Here is a 21514-nt window from a genome sequence, read left to right as displayed (position 1 = left end):
AAGGGAAAAAAATCAATATTTTTCTCTTTATTAGATGCAAACTAAAGCTTTTTTACTTTCCCTTTGGAAGATCAAATTAGTGTTATGGGCTGGAATGACAATGAATTGTGGAAAGCATCATATTCTTTATAATATAGTAGTGTATATGTTTGTTATTTGAAAATAGAAATGTAATCCATAACTAATCTAGAAATAAAATATATACACAGCAACCATTTAAAAGGACAGATAAAATCCTCATTAAAATCCTAAGTGCAGAAATACTGAATCATAATGCACAATTTCATTACATTTTACTGCCAGCAATGTAAATATCAATTCTCCAGGTGATTCATAAAATTCATTTTAGAAAGAAAAATAAGGATTTCACCCGGCATTTGAGAACATAAAGGAAAACACATGCTAGGGTTTGAAAACCCAGACTGTTCTTTCCTTCTCTCATCAGAATATTTTGCTGGAATTTCAGCAAATCTTTTACACATCAAACAGACAACTGCCATTTCACATTAGCACTTTGTGGAGATCACCCAGCAGTCCCAGCCCGCGTCCTCCCCGGCCCCGCACCTCTCCCCGCATCGTCTTCATCATTCCCAGCTCACTTCTGCCAAAACTCAGCTCCCATATATACACTTCCCCGGACTTCAAAGGAAGGAGCCTGCATTTAAACTCATCTAAACCCTCTTTTAACTATCCAAATTGTGAAATTGCCTAATAATGGGAGTGTATTTAAGGGGAAAAAAAAAATGCATGTTGGACAAATTAACCAAGTAAAGTTTTTGGAGGGAAGAGTGCATGTGGGGGTTTCCACACAAAAACGTAAAGAAAACCTGTCACTTTTAAAATGAATAGCTACCATCTGCCAGCATTTTATCTGAGGCAAAGTTGATTAATGCAAAGTGAATGTTTAAGATCACATTGCTGTCTGCCTGAATAAATTTCAGGTAGTTTACTTGGGAGGTTTTTTTGTCCTGTTTCTTAGAAGATTTTTTTGCTGTTCTTATTGGATCGCCCCCTCCAAGGTTTTCGGGAGCCAGAGCTAAGAATAAAAAAACATTTGTTCTTAAATCATGGTGCTGTACAAGGACTTTTGAGCACCAGAGCATTGTTTCTGGCCCTTCAGAGCAAGAGAATTAATCTCCCTCAAAAGGACATCCCACCTCCTTCATCAGCTTCACAAAAACTTTTCAGGCAGCCTCTCTCCATCACATTGAAAAGGAAATTTTCGCAGTCTGGTTGTAAGCAAAGAAACAACAGCAGTGCTTTTATCCTCAAAAGGAAATTATTTTTCCTCTAGACCTGCCCTAATTTTTTACTTCATTTTTTACTGGGTTAAGTCTTTTTACTGGATTTTTTTTTTTTTACCAATTATTTAATCATTTGCTTTTATTTACACTATCTTCACCATTTTAAAAAAATCAGATTAATTATGATTCTAAACATTTTTTCTGTTAACTTTCACACCTTGATTTATATTAGCATTCTGCTAAAAATCATTCTCAAATCCATTTGAAAACATGCTCCCCTTCCCAAAGTCTCTTTGACCGTTAACATTTTTCAGAAGTTTCCGGAACAGGTTTAGGGCGATCTTAACCTAAATCAAACAAAACCCAGTTTTACACATGCATTCCCATGTTATGTTTTTCCAGCATCAGATGGCCTCCAAGTTCTCCCTCAGCAGAGAGAATTTCACACCCCTTATCCAGGCTGGGACACCCTCTATTATCCAGGGCTACAGCAGTGGAGGGCATCATCTGTGCCGAGTGGTGGAGCTTCGTGCCATTCCATATGGACGTATATTCTCTGTGCTTACACTCAAAGCTGGCTGGACACCAGCCAGCTCTGGTCAGAAGTCACCAAGTTGTTTTAGCTCAGTACATGGTGCCTGTGTCTCGTATCTCAGTAGGGTTTATTGGTTTAGGCTCAACATGGTGCTAGGACGGCCATCTGGCCCCCAGAGCTGAGCGAACTCCCAGCCAGCTCCCTCGGAGCGTGGGCAGGACAAACGTGTGTGCGTTTGCACCAGCCCGCGTGAACTAACCTGGGTGAACTCAAAACGGTTTGTTCAGGGGAAGAAATGCGAGCAAGTTTAGCACTAATGGAATTAAAGCAGTAATGACCCTTTGTTCAGCGAGGGAGCGGAAAAGCGGAGCACAGGGTGAAGCAGGGCCTCCCACACCTTCCTCTGGGCACCTCCACAACAAGGTGAGAACGTGGAGATTTGTACCCATCAGTGAGTTATACCCAGGTGGTATTTTTAATCAAAAAAGTGTTTAAAGCCAGCTTGGATAGGGATTGGAGAAACCTGGTCTAGTGGAAGGTGCCCCTGCCCATGGCAAAGGGGTTGGAACGACATGGTCAGCTCCAACCCAACCCAGTCTGTGATTATGTGTTTCTAGGAGACCTCAACCCTGTCCTCATGGGATACTGGATATTACATTACATACATGACATTTAGTCACCTTATATATTCCTGTCTTTACATAAGCTCATCAAAGCACAAGGGATCTCCAGGAGCACATTCCCTGTCCAGGAGCACATCCCACTGTGCCCCCACACAGTTAAAATACAAAGAGCAACAAAGACATGGGGTGAAACCACGACAAAAACTTCTGGGCAGAAAATTATCCAGTAATTCCCAAGAGATAAGACAGGTCCCATCTTCAAATGCAGTGAATTTGAGCAGTAGCATCAAAATACACACTCCTAGTAGTTAATGCTATGAATAAGGTTTATGTTTATTCACCTATATATAGAGGCAAACAACATAAAGTATGCCCGAAAAACCCAAACAGTATCAGATAAGCTTTTTCTTTTAATTTGTAGATAATTGGTTATCTTCTTTTAATTAATGTACTATTCATACATACAATTTATTTATTCCTTACCTGAGCATTTTGAGGGTCAAATTCTAGGATGGCCTCTAATGCAGGACAAATTATTGCAGTTCCTACAAACAGCATATGAACATTTCCAGTATTTTACAGAAATATGTAAACAGGCAGGAATGTTTCCAGCACAAATGAGTATCTATGTATTCAGATTTAATGAAATTTGCCCTGCCCTGCTTTGAGTTACATCCTCAAACACTTTCTCCAGGGCAGGCAGGAATGTTTCTGAAAATAAAGTATCTAGAAAACAGTTAAATCCTCAAGCTTGCAAATGGTCACACATCCACACAGTGTTAGGTTTTCAGTAAGACTGAACTACTCAGTGGGAAAAAAAAAAATTAAAATGTTCCCTTTTTAATATATTTAGGGGACACAGCCTACCAGTTAATAAAGAATCCACTCTATAATAATGTATTTTCTCCTTATAGAAAAGAACAAAAGCATCAGATCTGAAACAGTCTTAAATCTAGTAGATTTTAATAGAAAAAACAAACAAACAAAAAAAAATCCAAAATCAAGAAACAACTACGTCTACATTAGTTATTGTTGAAATATACTCTCCTTTGCTGAACACCACCCCCAGGTTGGGTTTTTTTTCCAGAGCTCTATTAATTGAAAACAATAATTTGTTTTCTCTTTTGAAAACATAAAAAGCACAGAATTTGTCTTTAAAATATAGTTGTCAGATATCAAGGGGTATATATATGCTAACATTTACCCTAGGGGTATTTCAGGGCTCGAATCTGTTACAAATAAAATCTTTATTCATATGAACAGCTACCTGGGGGGCAATACTGAATGTTATACATAATATTTATATATATATATATTTAAAATAATATAGCAGTGCTATTAAAACACACTGGAAGCTACACTGAATTCAGTCACTCTGTTTTACAGTCTTATGCTACTAACTTTTTGGAGATTTAATTATTTTGTAGAGGATAGCTCCTAAAAGATAAACTCCTTTCATCTAATGTGTCATACCAGTGCTTTACTATCTGTAATTTAATAGACTGCTCATTGTAATAAAGAAAATAATTACAGGAAAAAGAAAAGCATCTTTGTTTTTCATTAAATTGTGCAACAGTATTTTCAAATTTGAGAACTTTCCTTGAATTAAGAATTTTTTAAAGTCTGAAAAAATTTCTTCTTTTACATGCTTTCTAGAATTACAGAATAGTCGCTGTGTGCTATGGAAAACAACTTTAGGCTAAAGATCAGACACCCACATTTATCAAGAAGCTGAAGCTGTCTGAAGAAGTTGGGAGACAAAGCAGTGAGCACAGCAGCTCTGCAGAGTGCCAGCAGCCTGAGGAGGCTCTGCTGGACCTTCCAAATCCATGGAATGAAGATAATATCCCACCAACTGCTAACAAAACTCTCAGATGGTTGAAAACCTTGTCTAGAGAAAGCGGACAGTAATTCCTCCCTTTTTCAAATGCACTTCAAATGCTGTGATTTGGAAACTGCCACCACAAGAATGAAACTCCTCGTACCAACGCAACATCCAAACACCTTCTTTCCAATTAAGGAAAAATCATCTGTGACTCTGAGCAATTAAAACTCAGTCTGTGGCTGCTGCACATCAATCCATGTGATCATTCCAAGATCGCTAGGCAAGTGATCCACCTTTAAATTCTCCTCCTGGCTTCCTAAGTTGAAGGGATTCTGCGTGCTTGGGCTTCCCACTCCTCAGGGCTCCCATGCTCCTCTCAGGAGATGAAGGAAAACACGAGCTGGTTTAACACATTGCTCAACAAAGCCAAGAAAACAGAAAAGCAAAACTTTTCTGGAGAAATGCAGCACAGACTTTGCATCAGGGAATTAATAAAAATCCAGGCAGTGCTGCAGATCAAACAGCGAGTGTCCGATATCTCCCATAACAGCTCTGTGTGTTCCTGTGGAGGGTGAGGACACCTTCTCCCTGTGACAATCCCGGGGAGATCCCCACGTTCTTGGGAACATCATGTTCCTGCACACCAAGAGAGCGGCTGTACAGTTCACAAAAGTAACATTAAGTGCCCTGCTTGTTACCAGCTCAGCTTTAGCTTGTGCTCAAGGGAGGACACGTCTGTTCTCTGATAAAACAATTAGCAAGTTCATCACAGAAACTCTCTGCTCACTGCAGAGCATCTGAATTTAACATCTATGGCTCTGCACTGCATCCTTTGTTTCAAAAGCACTTTTTAAGGCTATTCCTTAACTCGCTGAGTGCCACATTTAAACTAACAAACCTTCCTGCTCCCAAAAATCAGGTTATATGGATAGAAGTCCAAATCTTTTAAAATAAATCTATACTACTTCTCTAAAATACATCTAATGTCAGACTTAACAGCATCAGTATTACTTCTCACACACACCAGGATCTTGAAATAAAGTAGAGTTTGAACATAAAGATTTAGTAAGGCAGCTCCGTTATCACAAACGTTTCCACTTGAAATATCTGTGACCTTTCTGCACTACTAAACAAACAAATAAAAACAAGGTATTTACAAAATGTCACATTTATGGAAAACACTTATAAAAGAAAGGGTCTTTTTCTGTAAATAATATCAATATTATAAGTAATGTAAATTTGGTATTTTCCACAACCTCACAAGAAGGTTGAAATATTTAAATGTGCAATTCTAAACACGCAGTATTGCCAGTACAATGGAATTTTGTCTTTACAAACTACTACCTGGGAAGCTGATCTTCAGTGGTTACTAGAAAGCTTAGAAATAACAGAATTAAAATTAATGTTAATCAATGTGTTTCTAATAGGAGAGTAGTCATCCTTACTCAGTTGAATCTGATGCATCTATACCTTCAATTTAATAAAATAATCGAAACATTCAATTACAAAACAGACATTAAAAATGTGCAAGTAAAGTAGAAGGTACCTCTAATCAGTTTTCCTCTCACCAGCCATACCAGCCCTTGATCCTATAATTTTATGCTGCCTGCGAGGACAAGGTACAAATTCTATTTTAACCATCGCATCTTTGTCAACTTTGACTGTTTGATTCCCTCTGCTCCAACCCGAACAGCACCAGCAAAGAAAACGCTTTCCTCTCCTTAAGATGCTCCATTGGTTAGATCAGATTTATTTGCTGTCAGTAAAGGTTGTATTTGCACATAAGTCTATGACAGATTGCAAGTTTATTAACTTCAAGTGAGTTTTTCAGGCTGCTGGGTTGAGGTTTTTTTGTTGGGTTGTTGGGTTTTTTGTGGGATTTTGCTTTTTTTGGTTTTTATTTTGTCAGCGCTCCCTCCCCCTTTCCCCAAGATGTGGGTTACTTGACAAATTGGAGTTAAGTTATCTTAGGTCAATGTAACTGTAAGTTAAACTAATGAAGTGTATGTCTATGAGTGATGTCTGATTAGTTTAATGCAGTTAGTGCTGGACAGCTTGGGCTGCTGACCTTGAAGGAACACAGATAACATTGTGATGCGTTGGAGGATGTGGTTGTGATACAAGACAAATTTACATAACAGTTTGTCATGTACACTCCTCCAAAACAAAACTGTTGCAAAAAGAAAGCAAGAGGAAACCAACACTGAATGCCTCGCACAAGACAAAACGGGGAAACTTAATTATAACGTTTGGCTTGAGGTGGGAGATTATTTTAAATAGGAGCCAAAAGCAGGCAAAGGAAAGGTGTACATTTACACAATATGTGTTCCAAGACGGCTTAGACATTGTGCTGGGTAACACTGAGCAAATACAGCCTTCTACAGCACAAATTGACTCTTGAAAAGTGATATTCCTTCCTCAGGAAGCACCTACTCACTCACAGCAAAAACATACCAGACCCAGTTCTGAACTGTGACTCGTTGGCACATCATTCAGGTGTGCTCAGACTCCTCCTGAAGTTCATTCTGCAGCTGCTTATGCTGAAACAACCTCGTGCATGAGCAGTATCTCCCCACGAAGGTGCACAGTCCCCACACAATGTTCTGCATGCTGCGAGCAAAGCTCTATCTCACTGCTCCAGACAATCACCTCGCCACATCTCATCTGATCAAGTAGGCCAAGCAAAACTGCTGGGTTTAGAGACAGCTTGGCTCTGGAGGGGCTGATTCTCACTATGTGATAGCTATCTTGTCGACCTAAATCGCCTGTTTTTATCAGCCCAGGTTCTAGCTGATGGAAATTTGCTACTTACATAAATGTATAATTGACACTCACAGTTGCTGGCACGTTACTGAACTGGACCATCATTAAGATAAAACTGCTCCCTTAATCCTCCAGGTCAGCCTGAGCAGGACACTGATAAATCAGACTTGCTAATAGATACATGGGAGGGCACGTGAGGAAGATTGCAGTGTTCACATCTGTGCCATCTCTCAGCCTAATCTGTGAAGCACAGTTTAAACCTTTCAGAATGACTGAGCTCACATGATAAATTTCAAATAAAAGATACACACACATGTATAGACATCAGGTACCCAGATACTGAGAGACTCTCACGGACTGGAGATGCAAGACAAAACAGTCCTGGAAGTTCTAAATAAAACATATAATTTCTCAGCTATACCCCAAGAAGAAAAGCTTGTGCTGCCCACTACAAGCCCCTAATTGCTCTCACATACACCCCTGCATACACACAAGGAGTAAATTCAAGAGACCTGGTTGAAGGCATCTGTGTAATTTGAGTTTAGAAATTATTCAATCCCTTGGTTACCTGTAATTAGAACTTGTTGGCACTGTTTGCATGAAATAAAGAGCAGAAGTCCGTGCCTTCCAATGCCACTTCTTGGCTGGGAGTGTGCAGAGGACACAATCTTCTTGCAGCTCTTCCTGGAGAAGATCCATCAGCTGTTTGTGGGAGCCACCGTAAAAGGGTTCAATGAGAAGGACACTCATTTTCCAAGTATTTCAGAACTGTCTGAAACCTGAAAATGAAAACAGAAGTATTTTACTTTAGAACCATATCTTTATTATTGTTATTGTTACTACTTAAGAAAATTATATTGGAAGAAGAAGAAATATACTACAAGACCTTGTAATATAATCCTTAATATTGCATTAATGAATTTACTTCAGAAAAGGCTACTTAGCAATTATGATAACTAGATTATTTTGACCTTCAAAAGATATTGTCTGTAAATTTTAAATGAATGAAAATGTGTAAGACTTAGGAACGCATTGTAGTTTCAATTTATGGGTTTGTTTTCAATCCAATATTTAAAACCAGCTTTACTTTATACACTAACTCCCTAATATGGTAAATTATTCCATAATTTAGGATGTAGCTTATTCATTCTAATATAGGTTTCCCTCCTTTTCCTGGTGGCAGAGAAAATTAAAGAGCAATTCAAACACACTTCAGCCAGAACAGCTGCCAGTAACACTGACTTGGGTAGGAGGCATAAAGGCAGAGAGCGGCTTGAGGAGATGCAGCTGGGACATCCCCCAGGACACCCTCCTGCATGGCTGGGAGCTGGCACCACAGGCCCAGCAACAACAGGAGACGTAAACCACCTTATTTCTTCTGAGTACTCCAAAGTGGGTGGAAGAGAACACTAGAGGAGGCTCAAGGAAGCTCTGAGACAAAAAGCCACAGAGCTGCTCACAAACAGGATGCAGAACGTGCTGCCCAAAGCGAGGGGACAGATGAAAACTGGGTGACTATTGCTCATCGCCCTCATGAGTCACACCCTTGGGGTACTCAAAAGCTGCTTTTCACATGCTTCGAGCAAAGCCACCACAAACAAAAGCTGAAAGCAAAACCCTGAAAGGTGTTCACCATCCTCAAACACCTTCCTGATGGTTTCCCTCTCAACACTCCCCAAGAATGATGGACTCCGTGCTAAACTCAGCTATTCCAGACTCGTGTTTGACACTGTAAACTGCAAGACCTTACAGCCATTTCCTGACCTGCAATTTCTAGTGGTTTCAGACTGTAATCCTTATCTTACCAAAACCTCTGGTGACAAGAAATGAGAATTCAACAGAGAACTACATACTCTCCTGAAAATCTCAATAATCATTTCAACCATAGTTAAGAAATTTCGTTTTATTCAAGTTCAGGTTAAAAATATTATGTATTCTGTAATCAGAGTACAGAAAACAAACAAAAAGCCTTTTAAGTGCACTGCAGCTATCAAAAGATCAGTTAACCAGCAACAAAAATCCAAACACTGAATCAATTTAATCAATTGGGAGACAAAACATAAACCTTTAGGTAGTTTTTGCTGTTAGCCCACCATGGTGCCAGATGAAATGTTGATGTAGAGCTTCTGGGTCATTACAGAGCAATCAGCAAAAAAAAAACATTCCATGCTCCAACTTTCTTGTCCTAATCCAGCCTGGATTCAGGTTATCATTTGCTCTATTCACTCCTCCATAATATTACAAATAAATTATTTGTTTTAACAAATACGTTCTTTGCAAAACGAAAAGGAAAGCCATCTGGAAGCAGATACTTCACTCCATTTTGGAGCTTGCTTCTTTTCAGGTAGCAAAGCAGTTTCTGATCTCTTTTCCACTGACCTAATTTCAAAAAAATCACACTTTTGAGATCACTGACGTTTTCTGAATTTACAATGATGTAACCAAAATCATACTCTCTCCTCCAAAGCCCTTTTGGAGCCTGCAGGGTAATAACTGCTATAAAAACACAAGCTGTGGTTTAGAATCTGCACTATTCACCTAAAGAACAATTTGTAATTAATCATGCTATGCTTGTCATCAAATGCCACCGAAAATTTAATTCAAGGGACTAAAGGGAAGTGTTTTATAAATTCAGCCCCTAAAAATGGGGGTATGTGAAAAGTTGGTAAATGCCACTGAGTCAGTCACTCGAGGAGGCTTGCAACTAATTTACAAATCATTAGCAGTATCAGTAATAAAGCAATTTGTTCATGAAGCATCTGATCAGATCACACTTCACCAGACTAGTTCTGAAACTGGTTTTATCACCAGGTTTAGCTGAACCCACACTGTGCTCTCTGGTTTTATTTTGCACCAGTTTTCACTGTACATCCCTCACGGGAACAGAGAATGACTGTACACGCTGACAGTAAGAGATTGCTCAGTCCTCGTGTTTCCTCCTGCTTAAAGACCCTGACATTTAGTTAATTATTCTGCATTTACCTACCTTTAGATGTATTAGGGAAACTGCAACACACAAGTATTACTATACAATAAACTCCCTTTGGCTATTTACATTGGGAAACTGGGTTGAATCATGGATGTGTTGTGGAGTGGGTGTTAAGACAACTCTTGATATGTAATTCTTCACAATAACACTCACAGACCCCGTGGCAGCAGCCCATGAGGGTGACAATCAGCAATGACACATTTTTTTCAGAGACGACCTAAAGCTCAAAGGTTTTCTTACAAAACTCACTTGCTCCAAAAAATATAGGTACTGCTTAATAAAATCCTCACTAGCACTTGTAGGATTCTGTTGTTGTGTGATCTCTGTACATTACCAGCAATATACACCAAATTCAATTCAGAAAAAATGTTATAATGTTATTTGTTTATTTTTTGTCGTTAGGGTTTTTTTTTTAAATAAGATGCTACCTACATAAGATACTACTAAAGGATAATGGCAGTACAAAATATGGCACATTCACTTCAGGGCTTGAGTAAGATGAAGCAACTAAAAAGTCAATAAATCTTCTGTTTTTAAAAGATACACTGATAATGCTAAGGAAATTATATTACATATAACTAATAATTTCTTGTACTTAGAAAGACACAGAGGAGGTAGGACATGGTCGTTTGGCTCATATTTCACCCACATGACTTCCAGTTTTGTTCACATACAAAAATAACAGCTATTATTTTTGCTTTATTTCCCTTGACCCAGCCAAGTTAAGGTAAATATGTACCATAAACTCCTCAGAGGTCTCCAAAAGACACAGCTGATAAATGGCCTGAGAACATTCACCGTATCTGATGGAATGCAATCCTCAATTAAATATAAATCACTCCAGGTATTCTTTTCCCCATTTCAAAGAAAACAACAAATATTAGAAAAACAGAACTGCTTCCCCTTTCTCATTACAGTATTTCCTCTCTGGAGCCAGCAATCCTGGGTGTTCCTCAAACAGCTCAACCCCATCCACACGGCTGCAGGATCCCTTCCTTTGAAAATTTCCTACTCTGTCTTTACCACACAGAGCAGCACATTCCTCAGGATACACATTACACATCTGAAAAAAAAAATCCTTCAAAGTGCTGACAGTGTCCAAATGACATGACTAACACAGAGGTATATTGAAGTACTGGGAAGTGTAGGTGGGTAATTAGGGGCTGTCTCAAAGCCAGCAGCTCACAGTGACATTCAGCCAGGACTTTTGTCACTTGCTGCAGCTCTACCCCACACTGAAACATGGCAAGTGACGGAGTCCCTGAAAGGGCCACTGCTGTTTGAGCCCATAATTTCCTTTTAAAAGGAAGTCTGAGTACTGTACAGAGTAATAAATAAAAATTATCTTTAAAGGCGTGGAAGAATTAACTGTTCAACCAGACACAAAACCATGGCTTCTTTTTAAACTCTAGGTGAATGTCAACTTAGGTATTTTTGTTAACCAACCTAGGCAGAGAAAACCCATCATTTTCCACAATTTATTAAAGAATACACGTTCACTCTAACATGCAGAAGTGTGGTTTCACAAACATCAGCACAGCTCACATCAGGAAGCCATAATTAGCCCTGTTCATTGACGTACTCAGACAACATAAATTACAGACCACGTCTAAATATCTGTCCAACAAAACAGCTGAGCAACCATCCAAACCCAAAGGAATAGTTGTTAATATATTCCACAGGTAGAGATCTGCTATTAGTTACAGGAAATAAGGTATATGGTTTCAGTAATGATTGTTTTAACCGTCACAGTCCCACACATATGAGAAATTTATTCCGCCGCCGTATCGGAGCACACGAGGTTCAGAGTCTCGTAACTCAACCCACTGCAAAACCCACCAGGTACAACCTGTGGACATCAACATACTTAAACCTTTGATGGTTTCACATGAACTCACTGTGATGGCTGCCACAGGCAAAAAATTTCCATGTTCCACACTGCAATCAAATGCAATTTTTCAAAGGACTTTTGAGAGTCCCTACCTTTCCTCCTCTGTTCCTTCTCCTTCCCATCCCTACCTGAATTGGGGATGTGCTGTAAATACACACACAGAGATTGAAAGAGCCTGCACTGCCCTCCCACTCATGACAGTGACTCACCGAAACCCCAAAGCTGTACCTTAAACACAATCACATCTTAAGGTTGAACCAAAATTTAACTTGTATTTAGATCACCCAAAAGCACCAGTTCTGAGTTTTGTCATTACTGAACTGCATAAGCGAAAATGACAATTTATCTTTTACATAAACCACCTGGAAAAAGCAAGAAAACCTCCACTTCTTTTGAGAATGTGGTAAACGAAAATTGTTCACCTGTATTTGGATGGCTGAGCAGCAATAACATTAATTTACTGGTGACACCCATAAACCACAGTCTGGCCCATGCACACAACCTCAGAGCTGCAAACACCTACAGAATACCAAAATTTACCATTACCTGGAGGCAGCAAGGAATGAAACCTGCATGGATTTCCTGGCCTGCTTTGGTTTCACTAAAATACCACATCTCATTTTTACTGTACTTATGATCTATACATACACAAAGGCATGGATTGACAGAGCAAGGGGAATGGCTTTAAACTGAGGGAAGGTACGTTGACATTAGAAACTGGGAGGAAATTCTTCCCTGTAATGAAGAGGCCCCTGGCACAGGGTGCCCAGAGGAGCTGTGGCTGCCCCTGGATCCCTGGAAGTGCCCAAGGCCAGGCTGGACAGGGCTTGGAGAAGTCTGGGACAGTGAAAGATGTCCCTGCCCATGGCAGGGGGTGGCACTGGATGAGGCTTAAGGTCCCTTCCAACACAAACCATTCTGTGATTCCATGATGCAATCAGAATTGCAAACAACATAATTTTTAAAGAATTGGTTTGATCGTAATCAAATTGTGAGGACTGCTGGTTTCAGTTCTTATGTCTGTGTTTTCAACCCTGAGATGGAGCAGCAGGAATTGGAAGTCAAGATTTTGAAGATGTCCCATGGCTATCAGTCCAGAGACACCTTGACCCAAGAGACAGTTAAGGCTCCTTTTGGAGTTTATGCATTTAGAAAGTAATGTGCTGTAAAACCTGCACATTACCCTGTGAATGCTAAGTTAACAATATTGCTATAAATCCTTAGGAAAAAGATGTTAATGCATATGCAGTGTATGCATTTTAAAACTCAGAATTTAAATTGTTTTACTATTTTATCTAGGCAAAGGCACTAATGACCTTCATAATTTTCTGTTGTAAATTAAATTTGTTTTCTTTCCAACTACAGAAAAGCAAAAAAAAAAATTAATCCCTAGAATTTTCTTTTTTACCTTCTTTCCTGACACAGTCTGAGACTATCATAAATACTTTGCATCTATACTTCTAGCCATCCTCAATCAACATCTTTGAAGATCTTAATCTATACTGAATAAATTATTGCAATTTATACTTTTTTTCCAGTGGAAAAAGACATCTGTGCATCACATTTATGGCTAACTCAAAACCACAACAGTCAAAGCTACCTCAGTGGGGAAGCCTCCATCCCCCCATGGAGCACAGCACTCCAAAGATATATTTTCAGGGAAATTTCCCTGACTGATGTGCTGATCCCTCAGTACATTGGGAATGGCAATTACAATACACAACTTGGTTTCTTTGTGTCTAATTGACCTCCTAAATTGTACACACTGGACTAAATACTACTCAGGACAAGGCATGAGGGATACTCAGTACTCTGTAAACTACCTTCACAAATTCAGATTTACCTTTTTCAGATTTGCCTTTTTAAAGGCAAACTAAGCATTGTTAATATTTAAATAGGATAAAATTTTCTTCCAAAGAAAACCAAGATAGAAGGGAAAAGGACACAGAAAAGGTGTGATGGAGAACCAGGGCCATGTCCTGCCAGGGAAACAACTACAGCCACCATCACTAGCAAACCAAATTAACTCTTCCACAGGCTTTGTTCCTCTGTCTCCTCTCTTTCGTGGTCCAAATAGATTTACAGAAATTGACATTGAGTATGCTGCAGAGCAGAAGATATTAAATAATTATCTTCACAAAAAATTTTACATTATTTTGAGGAGCTCTTCCACCACTGGCAGGAATTTTTTAAACAAGGTAAAAAAAAAATACAGCTCTAATATGAGAGTATAACCTCATATGAGAGTATGCCGGGTTTGCAATTGGATCTGAGAGAAAATTAGTTATTCTGATTTAACAGTTAATTATAAGCTCCCATTTGCCATGTAATTCAGGAGCTTGGAAAAATGAAAACTGATTTTAACAGAGACTGCTAAAGTTGTCAAATGATATGCTGGCTTTATCCAACTTATTTGCAGTGTGTTTACAGCACGTGAAGGATCAACACAGTTTACAGGACTCATTTCCCGTGTTGCACCTATGACTATAAATTTGACAGCACTGATGATGCTGAAGGCTTACATTAGGTTTAAATAGATGAAGGATCCTTGATTTAGAGTATCTCCAAGAGGAGAGGGAACTAATAGGTGTGGTAATGGGAGATGTAGCACTATTTTTAAACTTGACAGGAGACATATTAGTTGCTAGTTCCCTATTATAGAAAAAGTCCAAGTCTGGTAATAATGGGCTGGCATTTTGAAATTCCTCCAATTTATTAGGAATATGATGAGAAATGTGCTCCACACCCTCTGAGCTTCAAATCAGTTTCTGTACAGAAGGTAAGAATTACAATGCGCATTCATGGCCAGTTTAAAGAGCATATGTATTCATTTTTAAAAAGTCACAAATACTTTAACTAATTTTATTTGAAAGTCACAGTCTACAGTGCATATTAGCCGATTGATTAAAAGACAAAGCATTTGCTAGAAGCCATCATTAGTCACTCTGTGAGGTAATAAAAATCAACCCACATCTAAAAGTTATTTTTTTTCCCCAGAAAATTTGAAGTAGCAAAATGCTAAATGAAGACCAAATCACTCTTGTGTCAACAGAATTTGGGATTGAGGAATTAAACTGTTCTTGTACAAAAGCTGGAATTGTAAGAGTTAATTCAAACATTAGGCTTGATAGCCTGAGATGTTTGGCAGCAACACTTGAGTGGGCACAAGCCAGATTTCTTTTGCAGTCAGAAGGTATCCCTTTAAATATGTGATGAAAGGATCTGCATCTTCAGTCACACCTTGAGTCCACAAAAAGGATGCAATGAGACCTACTGTCAAATGGAGTTCAGCTGTGAAATCAGGGAGGGTTCCACACAGAGGAGCAATTCTGAGGGCAGGTGGCCAGAAAGCCGACTCTGTCCGGGGCTGTATCCAAAGCCATGAGGGCAGCAGGTTGAGGGAGGGGATTCTGCCCCTCTGCTCCCATGAGATCCCAACTGCAGAGCTGCATCCAGCTCGGGGGTCTTCACTACAAGAGATGTGGACTTGGTAAAGCAAGCTGGGAGAGCTGGGGGTGCTCACCTGGAGGAGAGGAGGCTCCAGGGAGAGCTCAGAGCCCCTGCCAGAGCTTAAAGGGGCTCCAGGAGAGCTGGAGAGGGACTGGGGACAAGGGATGGAGGGACAGGACCCAGGGAACAGATTCACACTGAGAGGGTTAAATGAGATATGAGGACAAAATTCTCCCCTGTGAGGGTGGTGAGGCCCTGGCACAGAGTGCCCAGAGAAGCTGTGGCTGCCCCTGGATCCCTGGAAGTGTCCAAGGCCAGGTTGGATGGGGCTGGGATAGTGGAAAGACTTCTGCCCACGGTAGGGGGCGGGAACAGGATGAGCTTAAAGGTCTCTTCCAACACAAACCATTCTGTGATGCAAAGTTCACAAGAGAAGTCAGTAAGATGACTTCAAAATTTATTTCAACCATGATGGAAAATGGACTTCAAAAGGGGAGCCAAATGTACCTGCCATGTTTTCCACCTTAAGACTGCAACTAAAGGAACACAAAAAGTGCAATCATGAGGATTTTGCCAACCTATTAAATCCTTCATCAAGGGAAGAGAATAAATGATCAAGTTATTGTTTGTTTATGAGACTCAACATTTAAGTACCGGGTCCCTACAGCGGTGTGGGTATGATACTCTAAGTAACTTCAAGGCTGAAGTGTTACCTGAAAAAAAAAAAAAAAAAAAGCCCTCATTTTTAAATATTAAGTACTAAAATTCAACAGATGAAATTTTTTGGTCTTTTACTTGCCCAACTCTCTTCAGCTCAGGAGAGAGCTGAACCAGGGCTTCATGCTATGAAGCCATGAGAACAGAAATACCTCTCATTAACTTCTGTGCAGCCAGCACCACATTATGGCTTTTAGAAACCCCTCAAAAGCTCTCAGAGTCAATAGCAAACACCACACAATACTGAATGAAGGCTTCATACAGCACTAAACATATTTTTCCATGTTAACAATATTTATATCTTATTTCCAACTTGACATGCAGATGACATGTTACCCACATCAATTTATAAATCCAGCACAATAGGAATTGCCAATTTGATTTAGTGGTACAGCACCCTGTTTCCTGTAAATAATTTCCCTACCAGGCTTTGACTAAGCCCTTTGAAAGGGCTCTAGAAATATTCAAGGCTCCAGTTTCTGGCCAAAATGCTTTCTGACAGCTCACTGCAACTGTTCCCCAGCATCTATGCTGACCCAAGAATAGCAAATTTAATGACTTAAGTCATTTGTTTCCATCCTCTTGTGTGCAGAGCTTGCAAATTACTTCAAGGATTGGCTTAAAGCAACGAAGAAAAGCATATTCATACATTTTATTTTACTTCACAAGTATCAGAAAGTTAAGGGGTCTGCCTCCTCCACTGGGAAGTATCTATGGATACACACATTGCAGAAAGCTGAAAAACACTGACACGAGTTAAATAAACATGTCTGGTATCATCTGCCAATTGAAATGGTGAGCATTGCAGGAAATATTTGTTTTCCATGAATAAAAGCGATACACAAGCATCTCAAAACAATCTGTTTTGGAAGGTTATTTTGGTTGTTTTGTAAACAAGTTTAGGTTCTGAGCTGATGTTTTCAAAACAGATACTGCAAAGCGAATAAATATTCATGTCTGGGGGAGACCCTAACAGACATGAAACAAGTGCGTGGCCCTTTTTAACAGTGCCACAGATAAAGCAAGGCAAGGACACTCGGAGAGGACATCAAGATGTAAATTTTTTCCTTGAAGTTTCTCAGATGGCTGAAAAGTGCCATTAAAATCATCATGCTCAAAAAAGCCTGGGCCTTAAAAACTTGGCTTTTATTGCACATAAGAAAATCTGGCTATAACCCACAAACTGCACTGTAGTTGTTAACAAAAGTAATTAAAAACAGGGATTTTTTTTAAATTTGACTTCATTATAAATCATGAATGTATCACTACAAGTCACTTAGGTTTTCAGCTTTAGGGTCACACTTGGGAATCATTTCTGCACCTGTCTGAAAACCATTTACTGTGCTTGAGCAACTGGCCACACTCACAAAACCTGAAAATCCTTATTAAAATAAAACATCCTGCTCAACAAAACCAAAATTATGCTGTCACTTACCAGCTCCTTCCACTTGTACCACCACAGAACCTACAGAACCTGGAACACTCCTCCCACACACTGGTACAACACAAAGAATCACTGAATAGTTTGGGTTTTAAGAGACCTTAAAAGTTATCTTGCTCCAACCCTGCAAGCAAGGACACCTTACACCAGAGCAGACAGCTCCACATCCCACCCCGCCTGGCCTTGAACACTTCCAGTATTGGGAGTTCAGGAACATTAAGTTGGTTTATAATGGCCATGACTACAGGGGAGCAGAGAACAAAACATATTCACTGCAGGGCTCAGAGCCGAAGGAACTATTTTAAGGTCATTACTGGAAGATTCAAATTATTTAAAGTTCAGCTGGCTATTAGTAGGTACTCTTACTGACACTGCTGATAAAAATCCCAGAAATACCATTACAAGGCAATGCAAGAAACCGCTCACACCTCACACACGCAAGGTCTGTGCTTAATATTCCCACTTCTTCATTTCAAAGCCACAAATATCACAGCCTTTGCCAGCAAGTTAAAGATCTGTTCTGACTCCTACTAAAGACATCAGAGTTGTGCAGTTACTCTGGCCATTGGGAAATTTTTGGCAATACCCCCAGTTAAGCACTCACAGCAGCCACAAGCAGCTCTTGGAGGCCTGGAGAACAACAGCCTATGGACAGTTTGGAAAAACCTCGGTAATCACGGTAGCATTACCTCACAACAGTGCTCTACATGCAGTCAGGCCCACAGCAATGCTGCAGCTGAAACTTCTGGTTATTTTATTTATTTTTATTATTATTATTATTATTATCCACTCAAACATGGAACTGTTTGAGCTGATCCAAAGGAGTTCATGAGGATGTTTCAAGGGCTGGAGCCCCTCAGCTCTGGATCCAGGCTGGGAGAGCTGGGGGTGTTCACCTGCAGAAGAGAAGGCTCCAGGGAGAGCTCAGAGCCCTTTTGGTGCCTAAAGGGCCTTCAGGAGAACAGCAGAGGTTCTTGGGACATGGGTCTGGAGGGACTGGACACAGAGAATGGCTTCAGACTGACAAGAGAGTAAGGTTAGACTACAGATTTGGAGGTGCTTTGGTTATAGAGATAACATTAAACCTATGTTTAAAACACCTATTTATGCTGTGATTTTCAAAAATCACTTTCATTAAGTGCATCGGAAGCCAAGAGAGGTGTTATAGAGGCCTTAGTACAGAATGAATGATGCAGATCTTTCTGAATATTTTCAGATCCCATTTTCCCATCAGTGTTTAAGCAGAGACTAATCCCACAAAGCTTTGTAAGCAGTAGATACTTGAAGGTGCTTATGAAACTCGGATTTAGCCCTACATTTAAGGCAGAAATAAATCTGGTAGACACACTCCCCCCCGACCACTGAAGATAAAATATAATTACAAGGGAGAGGAAAGGGCAAGAAAGAAAATAATAAGTTCCCTTCAGAAAATATACATGTGGAAAAAACCACAGATGGGGTACCCAAAATAAGCAATACCATGCAAATGCTTTGAGAAAAGGGAATTATTTCCACCTATCTGCATTGATCGCACACACTTGCTTCCACTGACAAGAACGTAATCCAAAGTCTGCCTGCTCATCTCAAAGTGGTTATGAAGCCATGTGTGAGGTGCATTCAGCATCCTCTAAGATGAACAGAATCTGTTTTGCATGCCAATATCCTTGGAGAGAGCAATATTCATGCAAGATGATTCAAGCTACTCTTCAGAGCTGCAGCACTCTGCCTCCCCATTGAAGCTCTGAATGAGCATGGGCAACAGAGATCCATAAACCATTTTTCCTAGAGTCTATAGACAGTTGGTTTCTTAACACTCACGGAAACATCTTCTTGGGCATTAACAGAATGACTTAGAAAAAAAGTCTGCTTTTTCTCTTTAGAGCTGAGTTTCTTTTCAAGCTGTGTAACACCACTTGATATTTAGTTTAGCTACTCAACCAAGCATCAGCCTTCAATGTATCCAAGGTGCAGAATGGTTGACTAACACAGACCATTTCACTTGTTCGGGCTTATTTACAAATACCACTTACATACTGCTGGCATTTATAATGACACCTGGGATGTTGCTGACACACCACTACGTTTGTAAAGTTGGAGTCTACAGGCACACAGGATTCTAAGAAACGTGCTGGGGAATACACACAGCGTTTCCTTTGACTGTAACTAGAATGGTTACTCTGACTATATCCTATCTGAATAGGGAAAAAAGCTTTAGAAACAAGCTTTAGCAAGGTTAATCCCCCACTGATTTTTTTTATCACTCAACACTATTTCACTCAATTACTTTTGTCAATGATTTTCTCAAAAAAATTGCCTCCTGACCATATTACAGGGTTGCTTAAATTACACAGCAGAGACACATTCATGCATACACAGAACTTCATGTGTTTCTTACTACTGTTGCCTACTGACTTGTTATTCCAAAGCCCACAGCCTCTAAATACTACACTTCAGTCCTGGAAATCTTGACACAGTGTTTGATGACAAAGAAATACTTTGATTTTGTGTATATATACAGCCAGACTATAAGGCCTTTACCTTACAGTGGAAGCAAAAATGGAATATAGATGATTTATTCAATTTAGCAAAGCCAAAAGAGTCCTAATCTGTATTAACATGTCCCAAGCCTTGAAGTGCCCACGGCCAGCTTGGATGGGGCTTGGAGCAATCTGAGATAGTGAAAGGTGTCCCTGCCCATGGCAGGGGGTTGAAACTACATCACTTTTAAGGTCCCTCACAACCTAAACCACATTATGATTCTAAAACAAAACAAAACACTGTATAAAAGCTCAAATTACCAGCAATTTGTAAGAAAAAGCTTGGATTCTTACACAGAACTAATAATATAACTTCTAACCAAACATTGTCAATTGTTCTGTGTAAATATGCTTGAAACAACAAACTGTAATTATTCTATCTCCTCCCTCCAACCCTAAAATCATACTACACCTTCTGCCTGGGGTTTTCCCATTATTAACAACAAGAGGTTTAATTTATCTGCTTTTATCCAAAAATGCTGAAGAGTTTAACAAACATTAATTAAACCTCACAACACTCCTGTGAGGTAGGTAGGTATTGTTATCTCTGCTTTACAGATGAGAAAACCCGAATTAAAAATTGTGATTTGCACCATTTCCCAAGTAGTTTTACAGTAAAAAACCAAGAGCAGAAGAAACGAGCAGTGACTTGTATGTCCCTACTCTCAGCCACCACCACGTACATTCTCTTTCAAACCAGCAGGACTTTACTTGACACTGTGCCACACGTGAGAAAAATATTCTGAAAAACCGCATTAATTTATCATTAGCATCATCCCTTCTGAGAAAATACAGACAAATACATCTTTTACCCAGATTGTACTTCCATTATTTCATTATGAAAATGAGACACAATTGTATCCTCTTCATCTGGATAGCTGATGAATTCCATCTTCAAAAGGAAAATCCACACTTCTTGAAACCATATGAATTGTTTCTCAAAAAACTGAATCCCTGATTTCCTCTTTTCACTTATGTTTCTTAACAATTTCTATTTTTTCCCTATTCTCTTAGCTTCTTTTCTCATTACTTCATGTCGTACTTTCCTAAGTCCTACATCACCTTTTTCTTCTTTAAATTTTTTAATGATAAAACAAAATCTACACAGGATTAACTTACAAGCAGCACATCAACTATTATCTTGATGGGTCACACATCAATTTTTCCTGTCTCAAACTAGTCTCACTTCCAACCTGTGTAGAAACACATCCTCCATCTGACAGTCCACAATATCTCTTGTCCATTCTGCCCTATTCCTCATTAGAAAACCTCCAGTTTGAATACAGTCAGTGTTTCAGAAGCAAAAGCTACACAGTTCTCTTGCTTTATTTTTCCTTGTCTAATTGCCAGTTTCACTTCCCTATTTTCACAAATTTAACAAATCTGTCCTCCATAAAAGAGGCAATCTCTTATGTTTTGTAAACTAAGGTGGCACAATAAATGTTTCTGAATGGACATGGAGACAATTGAAGTTATAGAAACTCATTAAAATACAAGTT

At 39.4% G+C, this 21514-nt stretch overlaps 1 protein-coding gene across 11 annotated transcripts in view; it reads right to left on the bottom strand.

The window, feature by feature from the left end:
* Nucleotides 1-21514, bottom strand: part of GTDC1 (glycosyltransferase like domain containing 1) — a 197797-nt gene that overhangs the window by 137524 nt on the left and 38759 nt on the right. For all 11 annotated transcript variants that reach the window (XM_041473204.1, XM_041473196.1, XM_041473192.1 and 8 more), the window contains one exon: nt 7559-7769. In XM_041473204.1, coding sequence (XP_041329138.1) covers nt 7559-7740 — 182 coding nt within the window. In that variant the 5' untranslated portion in view covers nt 7741-7769. The remainder of the gene's footprint in view (nt 1-7558; nt 7770-21514) is intronic.

Source organism: Pyrgilauda ruficollis, unplaced genomic scaffold (assembly GCF_017590135.1).
Source record: "Pyrgilauda ruficollis isolate IOZ18807 unplaced genomic scaffold, ASM1759013v1 scaffold3, whole genome shotgun sequence".
Classification (NCBI taxonomy): domain Eukaryota; kingdom Metazoa; phylum Chordata; class Aves; order Passeriformes; family Passeridae; genus Pyrgilauda; species Pyrgilauda ruficollis.
Note: the sequence above shows the minus strand (reverse complement) of the source record. Positions and strands in the feature narration are given on the sequence as shown.